The sequence below is a fragment of the Anarhichas minor genome, unplaced genomic scaffold, assembly GCF_050575085.1.
Source record: "Anarhichas minor isolate MPS153535 unplaced genomic scaffold, ASM5057508v1 ptg000004l, whole genome shotgun sequence".
In the NCBI taxonomy this organism is placed as follows: Eukaryota; Metazoa; Chordata; class Actinopteri; order Perciformes; family Anarhichadidae; genus Anarhichas; species Anarhichas minor.
Window position 1 is genome coordinate 15,629,173 of NW_027466450.1, and position 27,102 is coordinate 15,656,274.

General features: G+C 42.9%; 2 protein-coding genes across 5 annotated transcripts; both read right to left on the reverse strand.

Annotated features, from left to right (window-relative positions):
- Positions 1–2,739: 2,739 nt before the first annotated feature.
- On the reverse strand, positions 2,740–12,286 carry prkag3b (protein kinase, AMP-activated, gamma 3b non-catalytic subunit). Its single transcript, XM_076104800.1, has 13 exons — positions 12,269–12,286; positions 10,947–11,013; positions 10,008–10,156; positions 9,819–9,900; positions 8,187–8,245; positions 7,984–8,029; positions 7,847–7,898; positions 7,393–7,519; positions 6,873–7,038; positions 6,497–6,534; positions 6,042–6,188; positions 5,085–5,178; positions 2,740–3,239 (listed from the first exon to the last, which is right to left on the reverse strand). The coding sequence occupies exons 1-13, from the start codon at positions 12,284–12,286 to the stop codon at positions 3,208–3,210; spliced, it is 1,077 nt and encodes a 358-aa protein (XP_075960915.1). The 3' UTR covers positions 2,740–3,207.
- A 1,650-nt stretch (positions 12,287–13,936) lies between these two features.
- ttll4 (tubulin tyrosine ligase-like family, member 4) lies at positions 13,937–26,890 on the reverse strand. Of its 4 annotated transcripts, none has more exons than XM_076111013.1 (21): positions 26,603–26,890; positions 24,573–25,842; positions 23,772–24,216; positions 23,103–23,271; positions 22,937–23,013; positions 22,774–22,837; positions 21,293–21,411; positions 20,696–20,806; positions 19,656–19,732; positions 19,363–19,557; positions 19,142–19,224; positions 18,918–19,046; positions 18,703–18,825; positions 18,392–18,490; positions 17,854–17,988; positions 17,638–17,775; positions 17,403–17,499; positions 17,111–17,321; positions 16,628–16,695; positions 16,462–16,532; positions 13,937–16,212 (listed from the first exon to the last, which is right to left on the reverse strand). In XM_076111013.1, the coding sequence occupies exons 2-21, from the start codon at positions 25,209–25,211 to the stop codon at positions 16,023–16,025; spliced, it is 3,240 nt and encodes a 1,079-aa protein (XP_075967128.1). In that variant the 5' UTR covers positions 25,212–25,842; positions 26,603–26,890; the 3' UTR covers positions 13,937–16,022. The 4 variants fall into 4 exon arrangements, with proteins under 4 accessions (XP_075967128.1, XP_075967137.1, XP_075967120.1 ...); XM_076111022.1 differs by having other exon boundaries at positions 26,589–26,890; XM_076111005.1 differs by having other exon boundaries at positions 26,579–26,890.
- Positions 26,891–27,102: the final 212 nt, after the last annotated feature.

The following is a 27,102-nucleotide window of genomic DNA, read 5'->3' on the forward strand; positions in this document are numbered from 1 at the left end:
TATCACTAATGCAACAAATATTTAAAATGTATTTATTTTCAGGTGCACATTTTCCTGTATGCCTTCTCTTTTTTGTATATGTTAAATAATTGTTGCATCTGATGGCAACCAAAGGCCAATTTCTCAAAATGGTTACCAATGGCTTCTTTTATTTTTTATAACTGTATTAGTTCAATATATGGATTTTGTCATTTTGGTGAGGAGTTGTGCTTTACAATAAATAAAGGCCTTGCAGGATGATTTATTTGTCAGAAACTGGAGCAAACTTTTTTTAAATGTCCCCTTTGACCCTTGGACCAATAATAGCTCTGCGTTGGGTTTCGGGTCAGTACAGGAATGTTGCTCACGGTCCCGCCGGAGCACAATCCAGGAAGTCCAGTTTGAGTAACACATCTATGAGTTCGGAGGCATGTCAGGTGCTAAAACACTGCACAGCTGTTCACTGACGATTGTACAACTCATTTTATCCTCAGTCTCAAGGATCAACAGGTGAACTTTAATGTAAATGACCACATTTACATTTAAAAAGTGATCTACCAGGAATGAGCGCTTGCACATATCTGATACATGTAATAATATAGCTCGTTGCTGGATGACATTGCATTTGGTTGTTTTCTCTCATTGAAATGAATGAGGACACTTGGCTATTGTCTATCCTTACAGGTCTGTGTGGTGCTGATACATAAGACCCTAGAACTCTCCGTCCATGTGACTTCATGTTTACTGCAGTGTAAACCCACAACTACAATCTTTGAAAGCCTCTTTTACATTCTCTTTTTGTTAGGTTTGGTCTCACGCATTCATTTCAGGTTGGCAAAAATCAAACCACAGTATAATAAACAAAATGAGCCTGTTGACTCCACAGCAAAGATCGCTGCAGTGATGAGAGGGCAGAGGAGGCCTCCTACCTGAGCTTGGGATCCATTTCTGCAGTCCGGAGTCAGCGTCACCCACCAGTTGTGTCAGCTGGACACGCTCCGCTGTATCTCCCCTGCATGTGTTTGCTCAGAGACAAAGTTAGACGGTGAAGTAACAGCCTGAGCTCGTGATTGGTGGCCGAACTGTTTGTTCAGGGGATGAAGTTGTAAAGCAGAGGGAGCGGGAGGACGGTGCGTATCTGCTGGAAAGTTCAAGAGCAAAAGAGTCTGCAAGTTCACCTTCATTTTATACATTTTTATTACATTATGATTTTTTTTATGGTTTAGCTTGGTAGAAGTAGTTGTTGCAATAATGGTGGAAGCGGTATCAGTAGTAGTTTGAATACTGTTGGCAGTGGCAATAGTGTGGCATTGCTATTATTCCTTATCATTGCGTGTGAAATAATCCGGCGATTCAGATGTTAGATGACATGCCGCTTCCTCCTGAAGTCGATACTAACGTTACAATCACATTCATCGGTTGTCATCTGCATATAGGAGAAGTTTACTTCAAGGCTTTCTGCTAGAAAGGTTTATTTGAACCCAAACCACCATCTTTTCCTAAACATATAACCAGATAGATTTATTGCCGAAACCCAAAGAGATTTCTGGCAGAAAAAAACCTTAAGATCACATATGGAGGATTGTCAGATCTATTTACCTAATGCGTGTGTGTGCGTGTGTGTGTGAGTGTGTTCATGTAACCTGGTATATCATGTGACCAGGATGTATGAAAGTGGTAGAGTTAACAAATCCACCCCTGGTAAACAGAGCAGTCATACCTCATCAGCCAGACACACATCAGCTGTCTAATCACCTGAAGGACTTCATGTACTCATGTATTATACAACAGCTGGACTGCAATATATCTACAAAACACAATTTAAAGTAAAGATTTTATGTAGGAAAAAAAAGGATAAATGTTTTGCTTTGAAGTGTATCCGTAACTGCAATAAATATACCCTCAGAGAAATATACCCTATAGTTTTACTTTTTAATAAGGTCATTTAGATCTGATATGGTGGAGAACATAATAATAATAACAAGGTAATAGAGGTGTTATTATCATGTAACATCGGGTAATAAAAACAAGACAACGAAAGGTGTGATAAGAAGGGATTGTATATTAGCAAACAGAAATAATAAGGGAATAGGGATGACAATAAGGTAATATACTAACAAGGTGAAGGTATCACTAATTAATCGTAGGTAAGTATAAGTGTAACAACCTAACAATTACATGAAAATGATGACAGAGCATAAACGCATTTACGAAAATGTGATCACAATTCCAAGATTCAATATTTTCAAGACATTAATGTATAATTTTGAATCATTCAAAGAGCAGAAAGTCAAGTGCAAACCATTAAACCAAACTTGTTTTTTTCATATTATATAAACAACTTCATTTCCATCCAACCCACACGACCTCATAGATTGTTTGTTCCAGCTTTCTACCCTCTAATGCCACCCACGGGAGCGTTTCTTCTAAATGAGCTCCTCCACCGGTGGCAGGAGATCAGCGCGTCGTCATCGTTTTAAAAATGTGGGTAACATTGTGAAACAATCGCAGTTTGGTTAGTTTTAGGAAACAAAACTAATAAAACACAGCGTAGGAAAGCAAATTGCTATCACCAGATAACCTGTCAATCACAGCACAGGAGTATTATCCAATCACAGCACAGGAGTATTATCCAATCACAGCACAGGAGTATTATCCAATCACAGCACAGGAGTATTATCCAATCACAGCACAGTAGGGAGAGACTTGGCGGAACACTCTTGAACATAAAAAATACCCCGACCTCCTCTCTACGCCGACTTTGACACTCTTTATACTACGTCACCTGACTTCCTCCTCTGCTCCTGTGATAACTACTACGACTACTAGAGGTTCCTGGGTAACAACAGGTGTAAATATAGGTTGTAAAAAGCTGGGGTCGTCTTTTGGGAGAGTCTCCAATATCCCCCCCAAAAATCAAATATAAAGCATTTGTCACGGTCAGTTAAAAAAGTCTCTGGATCATCAGTTTGAAGCTGCTTTCCAGCCACACCTGTGATATAGTTCGTCACTGGTAGCTTCCCAGCACACCCACAGTCTTCTACTGGCTGCCACTGAGCCGCATCACTCCGCTATACAGTGCCTTGCTCAAGGGCACATTAATGCTGCTCATAGAGAAGGTTGATTTTCACTTTGTCTTTCCATATTTGTCTTCCGGACTGGGATTGAAACCATTAATCTCTTCGCCAACTCATAGTTGTGTTTAGCGTGATCAGTCTCTGGTTCTCCTCAGTCCTGACAGCACGATCCTTCGTAAATATCTGGAAAAGATCGAATAACAGAGGAAAAGTTTGTCTCATTTACATTTGAATTATTATACCAAGTTTAACTTCTGTGGGATGAGAAACTATGAACTCATTTCAACAAATGTTTAGTCGAATGGTGTTGCCACGTAACTCAGAAACACAATCTGATACCATTTTAAAAAATTCAATACAAAGAATTTATAAATCGATTCAATATTGACAGCTTTTGAAGACAGAGGACAAGCACTGAAGCACAAAGCCTAATGCTACAGACCGTTTCATCAAGGCTGAACATCAAAGACGTGTTCACATCATATCAGAGGAACCAGGGGAACGTACTGCATTCAAACAACCCGGGTGGATTTAAGTGTTTCCATTGTTAGATCAGCCGTGAAATCAGATATTGGCGGCACATCTTTTTGATCACAACATGTTCTTTGATAAAACAATTTTCTGTCTTCTGGAAGCAGATGTGACCACCACTGCAGGACTTGTAAAATCAAATGGGAAAGGTCAAAGCCGCACATCTCACACGAAAACAAATAGTTCCTCCAAGATGGCGGCTTGAAGTTAGGGTAAATCTGGTATGATGTTAATGCAGCACACTGTAGTGACATGCTGACAGATCTTCAGCCTAACATGTTGGGTCCATTAAGTAGCAGCTTTCGATCACAGCACATGATCTTCATTGGCAGACGGATTTTGCCCAGTTATTATATGTTTTAGCAAACATGGATAAGAAGTCTTAAAGCTTCTCCAAAAAAGAAAACTAGAATTCTATGAAAACCAGGCAAACTCGTCTGCTGCATTCCAGACAACTCAAGATCGGAAATTTCCCAGTTGAAATTTCCAACTTCGGACCTCCAAGCGTCCCATGAGCACAGCAACACCGGAGGCCGAGCTTGTTCTGAACAGGCACTGCAATAGTCCCCAAAACACAAACCCCTTAAATGTTTAATAAAATCTAAATATTATTATGCCATCACTTCAATTGTATGAGCACAGACACATCTGTCCCCAGATGTCAACAGATTCCTGAAGCAGAGATGGGTGGGAATGGTACAACATAAGAATGGAAATCCCAGCATGTGTCACCTTGATGGTAAATGATTTGAGATTCACTGCGTTATTGAAGTATATTTAGCTCATTGGAAGTCATTTACTACATTAATATACGTTGAATTGACAATAAAACTTTAGTTGGGAACAAGGATCACAGGTGTGCTTCCTTTAATGCAGATGCAGTGAATACTTGGGTACCAATTCCCCCTCACATGATCCATTTGGAGAATCTACAGAAGAGCCACAACAGGCAGCAGCAAGACTTTGCAATTCAAAGGAAATGTGAAGATGCAAGCCGCCAACCAGCAGCTCAGGCTGGGCTTCCTACCTGGGATGTGTTGGCTAAGAGTCGCTGGTGGCATGGTGGTTTCAGAGGAGGAATTTCAGCACGAAGACGATGGGGGGGTGTCGGACTTTGTAGAACGTGGAGGATAGGGAAACTGCTTGGTTGGTTTGGTAGTGGAGGTAAAAGTGGATTTTTGTTTATTTGACAGGGGCAGGATGCATCAGAGCAGACTCCTAGAGCACTTTGTTTGATGCTTCAAATGAGAGTTTTAGAATAAATGTAAGGAGGTTATTGATAAGACCCTCATCGTCTTCAGGAGGATGAATAGTTGAAGATGAAGTAGACTTTGTGTATGTAGGAACATGAGCGTTCACAGGACGAGGAGGAGGAGCAGAGATCGCCAGAAGGAGAAGGAAGCTATTCGAAGATTTGAAGGCTGATAACCGGGGAATTCAGAGAAAGAGCAAGAGGTGAATGAAAGGGTTGGAGTCAGGAGTACAGAGCATCAATACCTGCAGGAGTGAGAACCAAGGCCTGTAGAAGGTCAGATAGAGAGACAATCCCTCTCACCACATCATCAGCGTCCACTAAAACCAAACGATGCACCTGAAAGAAAAAGGATGTATTCATAATGCTTGATTATAATGCTTCTACAGCCAATCAAGATAAAATGAACCATTTTGCACCACACACTGTAACGGTGGAAAGAGAAGGAAAGAGAAAGAGAAACAAGAAACTGGAAGGTTACAGTTCTAAACAGTAACTTTAAATGCTCACCATGGTATTACACAGTCTCGTACCAGTTTTAAAATTAGCGTTGAATGCAGTTATTTTAAATGCAAGAAATCCCGCTAAAAAAATAGTTGATGGACTCTTCTCCCATTGCCAGTAGACGAGAAGCGTTTGTTTTGTTTTTCTGCTGCGTCAGATTCAACGTCACGAACGTGCCAGAAAACAGGGTTAGTAAACACGTTGATGTAAAACATAATTTTTTTATATGTTACTTATGCATTCTCCTTTTAAACTCTCTCGACACCATTCATGTTTCTGTCAATGGAGTCGGGTGGCTTTGAGCAGCGCATGTAACGCCGGTTTCTTTTCACATCCAACTTGATGAACCAATTCCAACCAAACCAGAGTTGGTGATTGTTGGAACAGTGGAAAGACGAACCAAGACAGTGTTGATGACATTTATTTTGTTTCTTGCGTTTGAATGAAGTGTGTTTCGATGACCAACGTTGTAAAACGACTTTTGTCTGAATGGAGTCTGGTGGCTTTGAGGAGAGCAAAGTAATTGTATGTTTTGTGTGTTCGTAAATTATAATTGCTGTCCAAATCCCTGTTGATTTTATTTATACTGTATATATATATATATTATTATATATATATATGGATATCAGTATGTGCACGTTATTCCTACTAGATTGAATAAAGATTTGTCAGTCCGACTGTTGGCACTTGTGCGTTACCTCAGCCTTGGCAATGCGGTCGATGATGGTCTCCAGTGTTTCGTGAGGGTAACACTTGAGGACCCCCTCCATACAGCAGGCTCTGGAGGAAATGGCTTCCTGCATCGTCATGTTCAGGTTGTTGTAGTTCTTCTGGGCGGCTAAGTTCTGAATGATAGAGAAGAAAAATATATTCATGGTGATTCTTCCTCGCTTGAGGGAATTAATCTATGCTTTTGTGAAATTGAGGAACTATTTCTAGATCGCACTAATTCATTCACAAGCAATCGCACAATATTTTAAATTGTTTTACTATTTATCTATTTTTTACAATACAGTCTTTTTCTGAGTTGTAATCACAATCGAATTGTTGTATTTTATTTCCAAAGTGAACAATGAAATGACAACTTGACAAAAAGAACAATACAACTATTTGACTGAGCATGACAAGAGACTGATGAGTGAAACTAACTTACAATGACATCAAACCTGGAGTACAGCGCCACCACTTTACCTACAGAGGAGACACACAGAGATGTAGGGACCATAGACGGCACACAACAGAAACACATTATGCAGAAAGTAAAATCAACACTGCATGGAAATCACACGTTCTACTGGCTGCTGATGAAACACACAATAGAAAATGTCATCCACTCTTGACTATTGACTGCTGGCCTGAAGGGGACACTTCGGGCTAAGAGTAGAAGCTAGGAGTCATTCAGTACAACAGTAATAAAGTGTTCCAGAATGAAACCTTCCATTTACTCAACTGTGGTTTAAATACATTAAAGAAATTTTAAAAAAGGCCCTTTTTAAAACAACCAGATGTCCAGAGTGATGTCAGATCACCTTGCTCGTTGACGACGGGCAGAGCGGACACTCTTCTCTCGACAAAAATGGTCAGAGCGTCGAAGACAGACGCCGATTCCTGGACAGTCGCAATCTGTTTGAAGGTACCGATCGCCACTTCATTGATCCGCTTCTGAAGAAACCTGGGTTTAGGAATCTTTGATCGCTGGAGGGGAGGAAAGAGAACTACTACAGTACAAACCAATCATTTAAAATAATTTCAAAATAAAATAATTTCAAAATAATTTAATAGAAATCCTACAGACCAGGAACTGCACTTTCAGTTACATATATATATATATATATATATATATATATATATATAATATGCCTTTCAGAGTAAAATAAAACACATTTTATTGTGAAATTGAATTATTTTATAGGGATTTTTCTTATTTACAGGAAGTTTTCAGAATCCTGTGTTTTTAATGACAAAGAAATGCATGCTTGTTGTACAGCAAGCATGTGGAATTGTAATCAATATTATGTGGATGTTTCTTCCAAAAGGAAAAAGTCTTACAAAGATGTGGAGGAACTTGAGGATGCGTTTGTGAGTGAGGATGTGGAGGACATTTCCTGATGCCGGGTCGATGACCGGCAGTCGGTGTATCTTATTCTTCAACAAGGAGTAGATGGCGTCAAACAGACTGAGGAGACAATAGAACTCATGATGAAGGTTAGAATAATTACACGTGAGGATTGTACCATGGAATAAGACACACTATGGATTTGGTCCTCTGTTATGAGGCAAGAATAACTGACAGACAGCAGGAAAGATGCCTGGTTAAGCTAAAAATACGACTCCTGTGGTTGCAAAAAGAAGTCTGGTTGTATAGAAGTCTACGAGAAAATGACTCTACTTCACTCTTGATGTATTACCTCAGTAAACATTGTCATGTATATATTGCATTTTAAATGATGAAATGTAACTATGACCCCCGACTTTAATGAATTATTTCAAAGACTGGTTTCACCTGCAGTCAGGAGTGATGCTGATCAGTCTGTTGGAGCACTGTAGATAGATCTCTGCAGAGAGAGAGAGAAACACAAGTTATTAACACAAACGCATGAATAAATGAACTATATAAGGATATGGTCGTGTTGTACAGACCTCTCCATGTCTCTATCTTGTGTTCTTCCAGCTCATAGATCTGAACCTGCAGACAAAAACAAACATCATCTCAGCATCTGAATGACAGTGTGGATATGTGATTTGTATTCATAGCTTTTTTGTATAACTGGACGATTTGACACCACTGTGGCCTGATGTGTTTATTTGCTGCAAATGTTTAATGCAAAGGTCACACAGCTCACCAGAGGAGACTTGTAATAGCGATGGAGGATGTTGATGAAGTCAGTGATGGTCAGCATACCTGCACACACACACACACACACACACACACACACACACACACACACACACACACACACACACACACACACACACACACACACACACACACACACACACACACACACACACACACACACACACATTGGAAAAAAGGATTTATCAGTATGTCAATAGCAATAAAAGTCAATTATCTCTCGCAAAGTTTCTTCCTTATCACATGACTCCATTATTATGACTCACTGTCAGTTCGGCTTCTCTAATGTGGGCATTATGGGTGTTGTACTGACAGCGTTTATCTTTAAATAAACAATCCATTACCACAGAAACATATTGAAGTGACAAATCGTTTCCATACTTCCACCCATTTTCTGGGGAACTTTAAGATAGGATGCACTGGAAGGGTGAGCAAAATAAAATACAATAAAAGGCCTACAGGTTGATATGCACAAGAAATACAAGAAATACAAAAGCATTAGTAATGAGAACAATGGCCGTTACCTGACAAGGATCTTCGTCAATTATCTCGGGAATTATTACTCTGCTCTAACAAACTTTAGATTGCTGCCCACTAAGGATCTAAATACATGTCTCCATTCTTTATACTGTGTTTCCTCTGCTTAAGAAGCATTGTAACCTCACTGGGGTGTTAGCGTGACTTTATGCCGAAAGTCTGGTTTTAATCTTTTGAATTGAGTCAGTTGAGTCAGGCCGATGAAGATGCACTCGACACGCATGTTTGAGGCTGTTGCCGTTTCTATTCTGAGCAGAAAATGAACGCTCGCTGACCTGGTTTACGTGTTCAGTAGCGGTGTTTGTAATGTAACACAAATGTCTTGTAGTTGACCTGCTTCCCTCTTAATGTTGGCTGGCATCATTTGAAACCACCGATCTGCACCAAGGGAACCTGAACCCTCAGAATACTGGGCTTCAGCCCGATGTAGGTCACACGCCTATTAAATGGTGGCACGTAAGGAACCGCAACACTTCTTCAGTTCATGAAAGAACCCAAAGGTGCCACTGCTTGGCCACATTGTAAATATTCATCGAGTTCATTTTCTTCTGTATTTATTCAGGCAGACCTTTCCGGTTTATTTAGACTGGCTAACAATAATTAAACACACAAACACACTTTATAAAAGCATTTTTCGTAATTTTCAAGATTTATATATATTTTTTTAAACACGTGCATGATAACACAGACGCATCCCTCTTCTATAATCGTGGAGTTGAAACAGGAGGTAGCTCTGCAAGGCATGAAAGAATAAAACTAGGTGTCATTATTATATTATAATTTCCAAAAGGTTTAGATCGGTGGGTTAGATTGGACGCAAAATATTGAAAATAAAACCCAGGTTGCTCAAGATGTGGAAAATGTTTTAACAGGTCATGATTATAATGTGGCTTTCCCTGTTTTCTCAGTAAGTTTTGAACATTATTATACAATGTATAAGCATTTTTATGCCTCTTTAAGGGGAGCCTAATTATGGGCGGGGACACTGATGATTTGGTAAACTTAGATCATGTGTGTACTGTACACCTCTGTATTAGAGTGTATGTGTATGCAGGATAGACAGAGACGTATTCGGGCTCACCCACAAAACACTTCAGCTTGCTGTCCCACAGTGGAGCGGCCCTCACCCCGTTAGCCACCAGAGCAAAGAAAGCCTTCTTCACCTGACATGAACACACACAGCGTTTTTCAATGATTACAACCCAGAACACTCATGCAGTTGTGGGTCTTTTGCTGTTAAAAAATAAATAAAATAAAAAGTATTCCATACCTGCAGTGTTGTGTCAAAAATGACCAGTTTGGAGCTGGTAGGCATGGCATCGTAGCAGCAGTGACTCTTCATGAAGTTCATGTATATGAACGTGTCAGAGTCTGTGCCTGCAGAGGGCGCAAGAGCATGTGTTGCATACGAACAGCCAGCTACAACTAAACAACTGAAAACATAGGATTAACAGGCGGAAACCCTCCGGGTCTGAAAAGTGAAGCGAATGTGGAAGATCATAAAACTTGCATTCTCTCTAGTGACCACCAGGGGGCGACTCCTCTGGTTGTATAGAAGTCTATGAGAAAATGACTCTACTTCTCTCTTGATTTATTACCTCAGTAAACATTGTAAACATGAGTTTATGGTCTCAATCTCTAGTTTCAAGTCTTCTTCAATACAGCATGATGTTCATTCAGTAAATGATGGTCCATTTAGAGTCAAACAGACCATAAAGCAGGGTATGCTTTAGGGGCGGGGCTACTGTGATTGACAGGTCTCTACCACGGCATTGTCCGATCTGGGAGTTGTCCGTGTTTTTGTCTTATAACTTTAACCCTTTCACAGTGAGTTTTCAGTTCATGAAAGTGAATTGTCACATTTTGGTTGCCTAAAAAATGTCTTATTCAGCGTTCAGTTTGACTTAGCTCCTCCCTCTCGTGTCACTTCTGGTTGCAAAAAGCCAAGATGGCGACGGCCAAAAAGCTGAACTCAAAGCTTCAAAACGTCAGTCCACAAACCAATAAGTGACGTCACCGTGTATTTGATCTGGGCATCAGCATGTGGTTTTTCGTAATCAAGTCAGCCTGGTTGAAGTTTGTTTGCACATCGTCACTGCTGCCAGGAAACACAGTGAGCTGTGACAGTTGTGATGACAGTAGGCTGTAGAGGTAGTTTAATAAGCTCAGGAATAGAAGTTAAAAGGTTACAAAACGTTCTCTTCTTTACCTCTGCTCTTCGTTGACAGAGCATGCTGTTCCTCTTCCTCATCCTGGTCCATCTCAAATAACGGGACCTGGGAAAGGAAGTAGATCAACAGTTAACACTTTGAACACCGAATCAACTCAACACACAGCTCTGCAATGACCCTCATCCAGGACAGGCATCGGCGTGATGTTCCCCGAGGGCTTGTTTGGAACTCATGTCGCCAAGTCACCCTCTGACACGTCCATGAGAGACAAGTAGTTAGAAGTAGTTAGTACACACATGGTTGTTATAGAAGCAGCTGTGAGGAGTTTCTATAGGTTGGCTGGTGCATGTCATGGCAGGAGACCAAGAATCTGCTGGCGGACGTCAGCGTTGAGGTTGTAGTTGCCACAACTGACTCCACAGTCTTTTAATGAAGACAGGCTGCCTTCATGAGAGTGAGTGAGTGAGTGAGAGAGAGAGAGAGAGAGAGAGGTGGATGTGTCCAGAGCAGACAGCTGGTGGAGATCTGGACAGAGGAGCAGTAAAGCTGTCAAGTGGTAATAAATGTAAAGTCAGTGTTGGTTTCACTTTGAACATAAATATACACTGCAGCTCCTCCAGCTCCTTGAGGCTGTAGGCATGTTGGAGCTCACCTGGGTCTGTTTTACAAAGTCATTTGAACTACACAGTAACACTTTGGATGACTAATCCAGAACAAATTGTATTAAATTAAAGCAGTCCTCAATTATTTGCCTGAAACACAGCGTAACCCTGTCATAAGACTTCAGTGGACTTCAGAACAAATATGACTTGGACCTCTACAGAAGATAACACGTGAACATTTAAAATCCAGAAGTCACATAATACACACTACTGTTTACTAACCCGGTAACAATTTGGCCACAATTTAGCATATTGACCAGACACGGTCCAGCCTTATATTAGGTCTTATTAAATGTGGTGTTTGGCAGTAAACAAACATTGACAAAATTAACATTATACATGAAAAAAACACAGAAAATGTGAACAAAATGAGAGAATAAAGACACTAAAACTGGATTCAACAGAATGATTGAAAGAGTAATGAAATACAAATCAAGGTTTCAGGTACTCTGTTGACATCTCACAGCTGATCAGCTAGAAATAGAACCAGCGTATGCACACGGACACTGTGTTTAGGCCAACAGACAATATTGTGACTATGATTTACTTTTAGATGGTAAATTAAGACAAGTATAAAAAGTAAACATGCAATGTAAAAGAAGCGCTGAAGTGTTTTTTCTTTGCAGCTTCTCAGTTACAAAGCCCTGTCCAAACACACAGCAACCAGGGGGCGGGGGTGAGTAAGCAGAGTGTCTTACCTCTGCAAGAGGCTCCATGGTTTGGGGAAGAGGAGCAGAAAGGCAGCCTCTCTGGAATCAGACCGACTGGCGAAACCCTGGACTACAGCGCCCGACCCGCTGTCCCACTGGGACATCTGTCAGGCACTCCTACCATGTCCGATAAAGAAGTCCCGGCATAGTGAAGAAGGGCTGAGACGGGTCGGGAGGAAGGAAGGAAAGGAGGAGGTATTGGACGAAAACAGAATCTGTGAAGCACCGGCCAGCTTCAGCCAGCAGGGTGTGAATGTCTGGGAAAGACTGAGGTCTAAATCCGGACTGAGGGGTGAGAGGCCTGTGGCATTCACAAAGAGAGAGAGGGAGAGAGCGAGAGAGAGGAAGAGGGAGGGGAATCGTGTGGAGGGAGAGTTGAGGCAGCTAAAGACAGACACATACCCTAGTATGGTGACAGACATTATCAAGCTCTTCTTTATCATCCATTGGTGAGAACTTCAGGTGGCAGCATGAAAACCAGACGCAGGGGAAACAAAGGCCAGAAACGTCATCGCTGTCACTTCAGTTGTATAAGAAGAGCCGGATCTCCAATAAAGTCGAATCATTGAAATCTAAACTGATGATTTGCTTTGATAAATGGTCAGATGGCAAAGTATGTGCAAGCTGTGATCATGCTATTTATGCAGCAGTTTATGTGCTAAAACATGCAAAAAACCCTTTTGTATGTTGCTAAATGTGCCGTTGTGTTCACTGCTGCTGCTGACTTTGTCTGTCGTTTGGTGTTGAGCAGGTCAAGTACACATGAAAGTTACAGGCTGGAGAACTAGAATGCTCCGTAGAGCCGAGCTGTGGGTTCGTACAAAACAAGGGACAACTTTCACATTTCAGTTATTTAATTTTCTTTTAACAAAAAGAAGACAAAACAACTAGAGCAGTGCAGCTTTAAGGCTTCGTGTGGGAGATGTTCAAGTTTCACTGGGCCGTTACACGTCACACTATTTATAGACGCACTGAGCAGCCTACTAGACTGTCACACAGTTGTGATGTGTTTATATGCAGCCTTATAATCACTAAACAAGACAAGAAAATACGTTGTACGGACATAAGAATCTCATGCTGAGCACAGCAAAATGTTTGCATTTCACTTGTACTTGGAGGTGAAACTGGTTAAACTCAGCCAATAAACCGCATTCATTCTGCATTGAAGTAAAAATAATACCTTTATATTAATAGTTTACTGTTTGAATAGTCCCGACATTGAGCCTGGTTCCTGTCTTCACTAGTTCTCTGTAAACAGGGTCATCGTTGGCCAGCTGCTTCATGAAAGATCAGGCATTTTAACTGGTAGAACAGTTGAATAAACTGTTTTATCTGCAGGTCACTGTAAGGTATCACGTACATTTGCTTTGATTTAAACAATATTACAAATCAACTAATTCAAGTAGTAATAAAATACTATTAGTCTTGTAATATTGAGGGCGTGGCATCTTGTTAAATGTGAATGTAAGAGCGTGGTGTCAGAGGCTGAACACGCTCTGGAAGGAAAAGAGGGAAATGTGATCATAGCTACTACAAATAAAATAAACTCTGACAAACTAGTTGTTATTTTATGTATCTGTAAAAAAAAGCAACACCCGTGTTTAGAATAATTCAAATATATAAACGTTTTATATCGGCCAAAGAAAGACCCGATCATGAGATTGTACCACAAATTACTTTTATTTTGAAATAGTCATCCTACATGTTTACAACTGCCACGTTAGTAAAAAATATGAGCATCTTACTTTTAACATTTCCTTTATGTTAAAAAACAACTTCAAACCCAGTGTTATTATTGAACTTAGTAACATTAGTCTTATTATAACAGGTGTGGCTGTAGAGTCCAGTGGGACCTGATGAAGGCTTCAGTAGGACTCCAGTACGAATGATTCACCCCGATAGAGTTCAGGAGCTCCATGAAGAGCATCTGTGACTCTGATCACACGCCGCTTTGTGCTTCCACCTCACATCCCTTTTCTCTTTAAAACGCAATTAAATATGTCAAAATTTGCATTAAGATATAAATGTCTGGCAAATTATAAAACTCTTCTGTAAACAAGTTAGCTTCCACACTTTTCTGTAACTTCTGACAGCAGGAAGAACTTCTCAAATATAAAACATGGCGTCGGTACGACTTTGTTTGGAGGAGGAGGAAGTAGATGTTTCCATGTGACAGCTTCACCTTTCTCATCTACAACCACTTCTGCCTGTCAGGTTATTACAACAACATTTGCAACTTCAAGTAGTTTTCTTTTTCTAAAAGCCGCCTCACAGGAGATACTTTTGTCCTGAGGACACAATAAGAAATCATATCAGGGTTCTCCTCACACAGCAAACGCAGAACCCTCATCCCACACGTTGTAGAAACACGGTAAGTTTGTGTTAGTGAACGTACACTCGATACACTTGATTTGGCAGCTGACAAGAAGTATTCTTATCATTCTATAATGTGTGTAAAATCACTATAGTCACACAGAAAACAAAAGCCCTTTTTAAAAGTTAAATACGTTGTAATGAGATTACTTCAGTGGGTTAAACTGCTCCAAGTTACAATTACAAATGTAACCTGTTTTGTCTAATGACGTGCATGTCAGACCGAGTGATCTGAGGTCAGTCTGTAAGTATCTCTCTACTTCCACACAAACACAGGTTTGAGGAATGGGATTGTTGCTCAACAGTCTTCTTCAGACCGAACCAACAACAGTGTTAGATTTAAGACACTGTGAGAAATCACAGTCGTATAGTGTCATTAGTTACTCTGTACGGTAGTGTTGGATTCTTTCTAAAGGCAGAGCAGGAAACATACAAACCGACGGCCTGAGCCAACGTTGCTCTGTAATGGAGAGTGTGAGGAAGCCCAGTGTGTCTCATTCACAGTTTAAGTTCGGTACCGAGGACCAGCGAGGGCTGATGGGATCCGAGGGTTTCACCGATACCGGTGAGTAGTAAAGGAGCCGGTGAAGAGACAAAGTGGCATCCATACCTATCTGAAGCCAAACACGGCTCAGTGGATTATAATCCTTTGACACAAAGTCATTTCATTCTGTCTCGTACTTGATTGGCCGACGCGTTGCCTTAACGAGCGTGTTCACATGCTAAGACTGTTAATGAGATAAAAGGTAATACTCAGACACCTGTCGTGTCCGCTCCTGCTGTTGTATGAGCTGCATGATCACTGCCTGGTTAAGACCACGTCATAAATCTAAATTTGAGAAATGAAGCAGAAGCTGGCTGTGATGGATTGTGGATCTCCAGCATGTTTCAAGTTACTGCAGGACGATTTATTTTAATACCGCACAGAAACCAATGAATGAACGTCTGGCTGCTCACAATACATTTGAACTTAAATTGGCATATTATAGATTTGTAGTAAATAGGATGAAAATGAACACTGGTATGTTCTCTTTAAGTGCCTTGCATTGCAGTAATAGAGGTTTACCTCCAGACCAGGAAGGGTAAACCGCCATGAACTGACGTTTTGATTTTAGCACTAAAAAGAGCAAACAGGTCCATTTTCTGCACAAAAGAGCCTTTAGTAGTTAGTGTTGGTGCTTCCTTCCAAGACCAAAATCCACTCCTTTCTACAGTGTTTGTTCAGACTGAGCTTGAAGCTTACAGGTCTGAGTACATCTCTCATCCAGACTTTGGGAGCGACTAGAGATGAAAGGTCTCCATACAGTCCTAGACCCTGAGCTTTGTGTCGGTTCTGGGGAACTGAACATTGTGTTGGCAAACCAGAGTCTCAGAGGGAAGCGAACTGATGGGGCGGCAGGCTCTGGGTGAGGCCGGGCTGAGGGCTCGCACAGGCACTGCTGGTGACGCTGGATCCAGGACTCGGAGAAGCAGTCGGGCTGGAGACGGAAGCCGCCTCCGTGTCTGAGCCGTCGTCGTAGTCATCGTGGTGGGAGCGGTGCTGATGGGTGACCACCACCCTGAGGAGCAAGAGAGGTAATCTGCTTCATAAACTGTGGAGTGTTAATTACGCCGACATCGTGTTTAAAGCCGTTTTAACATTTAACCCGAAACTGGAAAAGACAGTTGAACGTAATCTTTTAAAAGCCTTATGTTCAATATTTTGTTCTCTGCATCTGTTAGAGATAAGAAAGCAGTATCGGTGATATCTGGACACCTGACTTTTATATTTGTGATGTGGTTGTGTGTGTGTGTGTGTGTGTGTGTACCTTGATCTGGAGGGGCCAATGAGGTTTTGTTTATGGGGCTCAAAACTTGAGATGTAGCTACACTTGGACCACTAGGGGGACACAAAACACAGAGACAGAAAATAAATATGATTCACATTCATTATTTATTCAGACAAAAAAAAAATCAATGAACACAGTTCCTCACCGTGTGAAGAGGGTCACTGGTGCCCAGATGGACTCCTTTCTCACAGAGAGACGTCAGCAGACTGATACCTGCACGGAGACACAGAATCCACAACATCTGGATTAACTCTGCCAGCTGTTTCAGTGACTTCTCTGCACCTCTTTGTGTTTACTTCCTTCACGTGTCCATACTCTGAGATGAGGAGCTCCTCTGTCTCCTTCAGCTAGGACGGAGATCAAACCTAAATCTCTGCTCGGACGGGGAGCAGCGAGACCCGAACCATTTTGAGTGCAGCGGCAAGTTTTAAAAGGGTCTAAAACTCTAAATATTTACATTACATATTAATAATTAACCCACACCAACAATGTTAGTTGTGCTTCCTTATGTGCAGCCCTAAAGTAAATACAAACAATCACTAGGGTCTAAAAAAAAGAAGCAAATCCTTAATAAATCAACGTCATATCGTTATAGTTAAGATGCAGATCCTTTAAGGAACACACGCACCTTTGGTCCTGTTGCTCCAGTACTTCTGCTCCCACTGGTCCAGCAGGACGTTGAAGTATCTCGGACACTCGAAGAAGCGGAGGTAGCGGGACGACGCCGGCGATGGGAAAATACGCTCAAACTGTCCGAGACGAGTCAGCTCGTCTTCGCTCTCTGCCAGCACGCGGACGTCCTCTGGAGTCAAGACGTCCAACACCGTAGAGAGGAAGTCCTGACAGAGACACAAGGACAGAGACTTTTAACTTTAGATGAAATGCACTTACTCTGATTCAATGTGTTTATGTTCATTTACCTGCTCGGCGTAGTGTTGGGCGAGGTAAAAGGCACGTTTCACCTTCTCATCAGCAGACAGATTTGGCTTGGTCCTCTCCCTGGTCACCACATACAGACTACACACACACACACACACACACACACGTGTTGATTCAACTTGAGGCTGCAGTTTGAGTTGAATAATACAGAAAGTTGTTTCTAAATTGTGACCAGAATGAAGATGTAGCCTGTGAGGTGTAGTACCGCCTCCCTACCTGCTGGTGGAGCTGGAGGCGCTACTGCAGGAGGCGACCACGTCTTCTTTTTGGGGAATACGGAAGCCTGCCAGGTTCAGGAGGTCTCTGATCATCTGACCTTTAACTGCAACATCCAGCGCTGTGTTGGAATGGAGGCTGGACAAGAAACAATTAGAAGATGTCATTTAAAAACCTGTGTGTGTGTGTGCATGTGTGTGTGTGTGCGTGTGATACCTTGGTGATATGTTGACCTCCAGAATCCAGGGTTTGAGCTTCTCATCCAGCATGATGTCAAAGCCGAACAGCTCGTGGCAGCTGTAAGGCGCACGAACGTGCATCTTCAGCAGGCTGTTGACGTACGGTTCTGACCTGACAACAGACACACAGCACAATGTTTCAGAATCATTTCATTTAGTTTTTAAATCCCTTCGCTAACCGAGTCTCTAGTCGTTCACCACTTCAGCTCCAGCATGTCGGAGACTTTCCTCAGACTCCCCACCGCTACACCCTGAGATGCATTAGGGGCCGAGACCCCCGAAACTTATATTATTATGGTTTTATATTATTATGTTGTTTTACTGTGTTTTTATTTGATAGTAAAGCCCTTTGTCAACTTGTTTTCTTTAAATGTGTTCAATAAATACATTTGGATTGTATTTGGAATTAATAGTTGCTCCCAAATTTTGTTTTAAATAATAAAAAAAAGGAACAATATGAATTCAAAGTAGAATAAAAGCTGGCAGCATTGAAATGAGTGAACGGACAAACTTACCCAATGATGGTTTTGATCACAATGTCTTTAATCTTCTCCCAGATCAGAGTGGTGTTGACTCCCTTAGAACCAAGATACTGCCACAGGGCCTTCAAAGCCCTGAACACACACACACACACACACACACACACACACACACACACACACACACACACACACACACACACACACACACACACACACACACACACACACACACACACACACACACACACACACACACACACACACACAGGTTGGAGTTTATGAACACGTGCACACATAAGAGTAACAAACTGTTCACTGTGTTCACTTTTGCAAAACATACAAACCATTTGTGTCCCTGACAGGCCTTGTCGTCGCTGTTCGTCTGGTACTCGGAGTTCTTCTTGTTGACGCTGTAGTTGGTCAGATGCATGAACTTGTTCCCCAGAGTCTTCATGGAAGACGAATACCTGAAGAAGAGAAACACAGACGTGGAGTTAGTTATTATGTTCCATTATACATGAACTACTCACTCACTGTGGCGGACGGGAGGAAAACTGACTTGCAGCTGGCGAACCGAACCAGTCCGTCAGAGAAGATGTATATTCGGAGCGGGTCGTAGCAGGACACGTAGACGTAGATCCGCAGGTCAAACTTGTTGCCGCTGATGAGGTAGGGCTTGTGAAGGTACCTGAAAGCAAATGAAGAAGTTTGATCTAGCTTCTGGAAAATGGTCACTGCGCTACCGAGTTTCAAACCATCAGCGGTCTATTCTGGTCTACTTACTTCTGGACCAGTAGTGGTCTCTTGCGGGGCATCTGGCTCCATCTGTGGATGACCTGGATACCGATTCCTCTGGCTGAAGCAGGCTGTTAACGGAAACAGAACTTCAACATCATCTTTCTTCAGCATGTTTTTGCCCCTTTGTTTAGAGACTGCTTTGCCTCCACAGCATTGGCACAGTCACCAGTAAAGTGACACAATGATTATCTACACGCAGAACGTACAGGTTTGATGATCCATTTCTGCCTGGAGCCGCCGTCCTCCCAGGCCTTACGTAGCAGCTTCATGTCCTGAGGAAGGACGAAGGTGCGGGGGAAGAAGCTGAACTCCTGTTTGCCGAAGCGAACCTGCATCTTGGACAGGTTCCTCCACAGCCGGTCCTTTCTGCCGATCTGAAATGTTCCCGGGAAGTGGTTCAACTAGGACAGAAGGAAAGATACAGCCGAGGTAAGTGTAATTCTTGTCAAGAAAACTAAAAAAGCCGGTTAACGTATTCTTCGTCTCTGCGGTCTCTCACCTTCTGGTGCTCTCCGAGGGCCTTGAAGCCAGGAGACTTCATGTGGTGTCCCCAGCAGCCCAACCAGTCGTGGCTTTCTACATGAACAACAGAGCGAAACACGGATCTTAATCACCCAGAGCAAACGCTAAAATCATTGGTGAACGTTTTGATAACAAATATCCAACCACATCTGTTCTAAGAGGCATCATGCATGAAAATCAGACACTGTGGGAGACACAAAATATGTACAACAATGTGCAATGTATGCACACAACAAAATTCATAATACACATGGTCAACAGCTCCGATCGATCAGCCACCCGACGGTATCAGCTGATATCCGTGCTGGATGGTTTGATCGGTGGTCTCTAATAAAGGCCGATCAGATGACACAAACAAGCAAGATAGTTTCTGTAAACGCTGATAAAATGGACTTCAACAGAGTAGTGACTTTGGTCTCTAAAGCCCCTTTTACACAGCGTGTTCAAGGCGAGACTGTTGCGCTGTAAGTTCAGAATAGTGAGATGAGTAAATAATGCTGCAGGATAAATAGAAGGCTTCAAATAGACCTCTTTATATCCACAGCAGCAACCATCTGTGGACGAGAACAGGACGACTACCAGCAGAGGATGGAGGCGGACCAGTGACACAAACAACAGTGTCAGACACCATCAGACAAGCTTTGACATGGAGCCCTCAAGTGAAGAGGAAAAGTACACCTGGTGATCTCCAGGGAGACATCGAGATACAGCCGGTATCAGAGAACTCTTGAGGTCCCTTGCGGACGGCCTATAATCCACGCTGAGGGTGTCAGGCTGGAGTAAGTGAAGGGAATAGACCCTGTGATACTGCTCCCAACAATCAATGATCAGCCCAAACAGTGCTGATCTCCTGATCTGAATTATAAGACGTTCCAACACCCACACCAAACAATCAGTTCAGCCTTAATGACTCAACCCACGGAGCCTGAGTTTACCGTTTGATGTTCAGCAGATATCATGTGTTGCAAAATGTGTCTTGGGAGCGACTCTGAATGACACACAGACGTAACGACTTACTCTTGGTGACTTTGAAGTGCGACCTGCCGATGGTGTGCTTGACGATATTTGGGGTGACGGTGCTTATCTTCCATTTCAACAGTCGTCTTTGTTCCGCTGGCAGCAGTTCCACTGTGGAGCGCACACAACACAGAGTTTGATTTATCTCATAGGAACAAACATCCTGATGCAAATACGGAAATAGTTTACCGCATCTACTGAAAATGATAGATATGTCAGTATAAAGATGTTTACTGCTCAGTTAAATAATTGAATAAAATAACAATCATATTTAAAATACGATATGACACAACACACTTAACATACTGCCTTTTGCCAAATCAAGCAGGGATGTGAAACTTTAGATTTGGCCTTCAGTCTTCAGACAACCAACAAGTTCATCACATTCACTGAAATCTGACAGAGAACGCTCTCATGAACGCAGCGTGATGATGGTTGAAGGTTCTAGCTAAATAAAAGGTTTGGTAACAGGTGTTTTTTCATGTAATTTTGGGATTGTTAAAATACTTTCTCTTCCCATCCTCTAACACGACCTCCCGTCACTCAACGCTCTCCCCTGCCTACTGTTAAAGCTACAGTCCGGCTCAGACAACAGACCTTTCTCATCGGCGGTGCTGAAGTAGAGCGTCGGAGCGATGAAGGCGAACAAGCTGGGAACCAAAGCCGGTCTCTCCTCTCGATCATCTTCGGCCCCCAATGACATCGGCTCCTCGACACTGAGAGGAAGAGTGAAGCATTTTTAGCCGTCCAATCTCATTGAAGAGCTTCCATTTCAACAAATACATCAAACCACATCGTCTGAGAAACGTGTCAAAAAGCAACGTCTTACAACTGAAGCACGAACTCATTATTTTCTACATTTTGCATTTAAACTCCATCTACGATGATTGTATCAGACTTCTGCTGAAGTCGCTGCCCTGTCAGCACCACAGCTCCGATTACCTCGTCACCATCAAACGAGCAAATTGCTCACAACCAATTTAAAAAGTAATGCGGCTCGAGTTACGGTCACTGGATTTCTAAGTGAAGGAAGTTGGCATTCCAGACAGCGGTCTAGTTTGTAACGCGAGTCGAGCGCCCGTCCATTTGCACTTTGCGGCAGTAACACGATGCGTGTGTGAATGTGGGGTCAGAGACACGGACTCAACACAAGTAAAGGAGGCCTTCTAGAAGGAGACTCTCTGTTATGCCTAACATTTATGTTCCCACAAATCTTATTAAACCATTTAGAGAGCACGGAGAGCCGAAGACAAAATCAACATCAACTAAATAACAAGATGAGAGCAGCTAAGTGTTATTTACTCAAAAAGGCAGTTGCAATTAAGTCCAACATTTCAAAATAACGCTACTGTTCACACCTGATAAACAGAAAATAATGAGAATTTACACCTGAAATACAAAAAGAGAGCCACTCACATGACGGTCATATAGGAAGGAAGGATGGATGAACAGCTGGATGAAGGACCGGGCTGATGTTAACCTGCTGCAGGTCTGACAGGTACGCATTGGCATTGCAGCTGGACTCGGCTAACTTAACACTATACTAGACACGAAGGAGCTATAGCTTTCAGGAAAGGGTGGGGAGGTGGTGGGGTGTATGTAAATGAACACAGACAAAACAGCTGGTTGGGTGGGGGGGAGGTGACAATAGCGGCCCCTATCCAGGCTGTTTTAACAGAGAATCAGCTCCGAGTCTTTGGTCGGGAGTTCTATTGTTGAGGCGATCATAGAGAACAACGTGACGCACAATACAGCAGACCTTTCCACCACGCTCTGCTGCTTTCGGCCTCCTCTAACAATTGCCGTGAGAGAGAATGAGAGAGAGAGAGAGAGAGAGAGAGAGAGAGAGAGAGAGAGATAAAGAGTCCACAGGTTCTGATGACTTTATTTATTCCGTGTTAACAGCTCAATTAGACACCGGGTTTGGATGTTGGGCGATCCAAGGAAGAGGACACGGACATTTTGAGGATGCTCAAGGTTTTTTTTTTTTTTTTAAGTACACACAATAAGGAGTATAAAGAAAGAAAAACTTTTGTTGCATTTAATTTGATCTGCCCACCAGTTAAAGTGCATCTTACCCAGAAAGGGGAGCGATGGACGCTGTGGACGAGGTGCCATCGATGGATGAACAGTCTGAATCATCTGAAGACAACAGAGGAACAAAGATCAGAGGTTTACTAAAGGCAGCTTAAGTACTCAGAGTGTGTGTGCGTGTGTGTGTGTGTGTGTACTTTAACTTACCGTCATCACTACATGCATTTTCCAGCTCATCAGGCAGCTCCTCCTCAACTCCATCCACCTGTATAACACAATCGTGGCTGGAAGAAAAAATAATACGAGGGGAAATATTCAGAGCGGGAATTAGACGAATTAGATATATTTATTGAAGCAATTAGCGGTTACTCACCCAGACAGCCGAGTCTCTCCAACCAGACAGTCCTCTGTCGGCGAGGGTGAGGAAGGGAGTGGAGGCGAAGCGGACCCGGAGGCCGGCTGGTCCTGCCCGGTGAGGTGGATGGCCGAGATCTGAGTGGTCACGGAGCCCAAAGAGGCTCCTGCAGGACCGGAGGCCGCAGCTACGAGGAAACACATCCACACGGTGTCTAATTTAAGAGATTAAGGCTCAAACTCAAGCTTCATCAGGACTGTGTGGGAGTGGTTTGATCATAGTAGTAAACCGAGTAAGAAAATAGGTTCTCAGGGCCTTTAAAGAAGATAAAAGGCCACTCTTCACACACATCGTGGCCATGCTTTCTGAAACAAAACTCAAATAATTAAGCTCTGCAGAAGCGCATGTTGCCTTTCTGTTAGATCTTTTCTTCTGTGACAAAAACACAAACGAAACCAAAACTGCCATTATATATCGTGTTAGTTAGTTAATGCTACAATATTCACAATAAACATAACTTCGACTCTGATCATAACGGCCGTATTACTAGAACTCCCTCTACTGTATTTCTACAAGACGTACGTTTGAGGTCCTTGAATCTGCATATTCAATAACCAGACAATCTACCGCTCTCTTGTCCTGGGTTTACCACCGTATGTTTCACAGTAGAACAATCATCCTGATTACCTGCGGTGGCATCCAGCGGTGTGGCACTGACATTGGCACTGAGCACAGTTGGTGGGGGGCCGTCTGGACATGGACTGGCTTCTGGAAGACTGGCTCTTCTGCATGTGGACAAGGTGCTTCCTGGTGGACACTGACTATCTGGGCCCTTCTTGTTCAGGTCTAGTGATGCTATAGTTAGGGGTTTGCTGTTTGTAGTTGCTGCCAGCGGACCCCCTCTCACCACCAACTGATTGTTTGAAGCAGTCGTTGTTGTGCTAATGTTTTGTGGCGGGCTGCATTTTGGTACTTTGGCTGATTGGCTCCTCCTTGTAGCTGCCGTTTCTCTTGTTGTGCTTCTTATCTCAGTGCTGGAGGCGTCCGTCCTCGGTGGCGCCCCCTGGTGGTCACACAAAGTAAGGCACAGAGGAGGCACCGATGGCAAGCAGGAAGAGTCTGCAGCTTCAGGCTGAGGAGACAAAACAAGGAAAGGTCACATGTGGAGGAGGCGGTAGTAAGTGGACTTAGAGCAAGTTAAATGTAAAGGATTCTGGAACTCCGTAAAAGGCCTGGTATTTGTGATTTTTAAACAATTGTGGCCAAGATTCATACTAACCGGTGTCAGTGTTCTCCGGTGGACAAACTATGTTATGGTGACACTTACCTCTGACATAGTTTGGCATTTCTGTGCTGCAATCTATTACAGGCCGTCATATACACCGATACCGAAATATAGGGTGGGCTGGCTGGTTTATCCGTCTAGCTCTACATGAAACCATCATTTGTCACTGTAGTAATTGTGACAAAAACATATTCAACACTCACCATCATCTTGTTAGGTTGCTGCAGAGCGGGCTGCCCTTCGATGAACAGGTCTTGAAAACAAACTGAAGAAAGAATCTGCCGTCCGAGCTGCACATCAGCTGTGGCAGCCCGACGCCTGCTCGTTGCTACACCGCTTCCAGGCTGCGAGGTTTGGAGCGACACACCTTTCTGCGTGCTACCTGTCGGCTGGACATCAATCCCAATCTGACGTTCCTCCGTGGGGATGAAAGAAGGGGCACTGGGTTCTGTGAGGCTGCTAGCGGCCTGCTTCAGTACCTGGTGTGGGTTTTGAATCCCATTAAGTTGTTGTGGCAGGTTTGGAGACCCATCTGGCACTGTGGTGAATTGGCTCTGGGCGTTTGTTTTATTTCTGTACCCATTCTCCTCCACAGAACACACAGATGGGGCCACTGTTGTCTGCCTCAAGGGGGAAGCAGACGAGGCAACATCTGAGGAGAGAGGAGGTTTGGCTTGATCCTTTCTCCTGGGCAGCTCTAGAGAAGTCGGACTAAAAGGCACTTTAGTGGCCACAACTGCCTCGGCATGCGTACTGACAGAGGTTGCAGTAGTGGGACTATCTGCGTTGGAGCAAGGCCGGAGCTTCGCCCCATCCCAGGGGGAGGACTGGTTGGTGGGCATGGCACTGCTCAATGAAGCTGTGGTTGTTTCTGACGGGCTACGTTTAGGGCCAGAGGTCTTGAGGTGGAGATTAATAGGCAGGATAGGAGTAACAGTCGCGACAATACCAAAGCCTGACGTGGAGGAAGGTTCTCTTCCCTAAAAGACCCCCCCTCCTGTTCCTCCTAGTAGCTCCCCTCTGCTTCTTCTGTAGGAATGACTTGTGAAATGTCAGCTCCAGTGGAATAGAGTTGAAAATTGGCTATTGGTCACTGTACAAGTTCTTGATAAGTCCTGACCGACAGTAAACATAACTGCCGCCACAGATGCAGTGACAGCAGTACAACACTTGGGCCTAGACCTTGAGGCTCAGACGTAAGGTTTTTCTCCTGAGGCGAAGCGATTCCCCCTCTAACTAACAGTCAACCTCAAGAGTTTGTCATAAGGACGAGTCAAAGAGTCTGGAGGACATCGCTGATGCAGTTTACCCTTCCTCTTCTGAACAACTCTGAGGATGAGATGTAAGCTTCAGGACGCCCAAGACTTGGCTCACCACAAGGTGTCGGGTCGTAGAGGAGAAAGTGGCCTCCTTGGAGTTCTCATATCTTCCTCAGTTGATCCACAGGAGGCAATAAACCAACAACTTTCACCCCTGAAAGAGTGCAAGAAGAGAAGCAGAGTCAGTCTGAGAGAATCTAGTCCTCTAATAACGGGCATTCATCAGAACACCAAGAAGTAATCCCTTGTAGGGAAAGAAAGTCAGACAAAATCGTTCACTACAGACACCAAAGATATCGTGAAATTAGTTAGGAAAACTCATTTTGAGCTATATTTTAATAGCATTAGGGAGTGCTGTGTGTCTCAATTAGCCTGTAATGCTCAAAAGTAGTATTTTTAAGAATAACTTTGACTAATTACATAACTTTCACTTTACAAGCCCCCCTTTGAACAATAGCTACTGAGCTAAACTACACTAATACTGTTTAACACCTTGGCTTCTGCCAATTTAATGGCACTTCTTTAACAAACTCATACTTAACAGTCACAGCAGGTGTGCAAAGTTGTTGTGAGTGATATTTAAAAAAGATACTCCATCATTGAAATCACAGCTATGTGAGCTAGCTAAGTGTGTATAACTAAAGCAAGCCATCCTTGGTAACGTTCCTTTATATTTACAGATGTTGCCAGTGGTTTGTTATCAGTAATTAAAGCAACGTTAGTTTCACACGTGTGCGCGCGCTGCCATGACACGCCGCTTCACGCTTAGCTTACGGCTAGCTTAGCAAAAAACGACCAACACAACACCAACCGCCACTGGGTGTTTCAAAGACTCCCCCGGTGGTAACAATAAAACACAGACTTATACACAGAAATATATTAATTTGTACTTCGCCACACGTAATGTGCTTAACATGTTGTCCCGTTGGTCTGTCGAGGGTTGAGGTTCTTGTGTTGAAGTAACGTTAGCTAACGTTAGCTGAAAAAGTCCGAGAGAAACATCACGACCGAAGATCGTCTGTTGAGACAAGAGCCACACTCTCCGCCTCACTTCCTGGTTAGCTTCTGAATCAGCGCTCCTTCCGCTGGTCAACAACACCAACATTCAGCAAACGTTTTAAATATATATTTTTTTATTAAATAGCTACATAATAACACCAGGAACAAGTATCAGAATAAAATATGATCAAACCATAATTAGCTGAAAAGTCCGAGTGAAACATCACGACCGGAAGATCGTCTATTGAGACAAGAGACACTCTCCGCCTCACTTCCGGGTTAGCTTCTGAATCAGCGCTCCCTCCGCTGGTCAACAACACCAACATTCAGCAAAAGTTTTTAATATATATATTTTGTTAAATAGCTACATAATAACATCAGGAACAAAGAATAAATAACGAAATATGATAACATA

What these genes read in the sequence shown, in the direction of transcription:
- prkag3b (XM_076104800.1), bottom strand. An exon ending in CAAGCTGAAGTGTTTTGTGG is followed by an intron (nt 8,246 to 9,818) that starts GTGAGCCCGAAT and finishes GTGTGTGTGCAG; the next exon opens with GTATGCTGACCATCACTGAC. An exon ending in CAAGATAGAGACATGGAGAG is followed by an intron (nt 7,899 to 7,983) that starts GTCTGTACAACA and finishes CTCTCTCTGCAG; the next exon opens with AGATCTATCTACAGTGCTCC.
- ttll4 (XM_076111013.1), bottom strand. Translation starts at nt 25,211, where the DNA reads ATGCCCACCAACCAGTCCTCCCCCTGGGATGGGGCGAAGCTCCGGCCT. An exon ending in CCCTCGGAGAGCACCAGAAG is followed by an intron (nt 19,558 to 19,655) that starts GTGAGAGACCGC and finishes CTTCTGTCCTAG; the next exon opens with TTGAACCACTTCCCGGGAAC. An exon ending in GTGATCAAAACCATCATTGG is followed by an intron (nt 17,989 to 18,391) that starts GTAAGTTTGTCC and finishes GTCTGTTGTCAG; the next exon opens with GTCAGAACCGTACGTCAACA.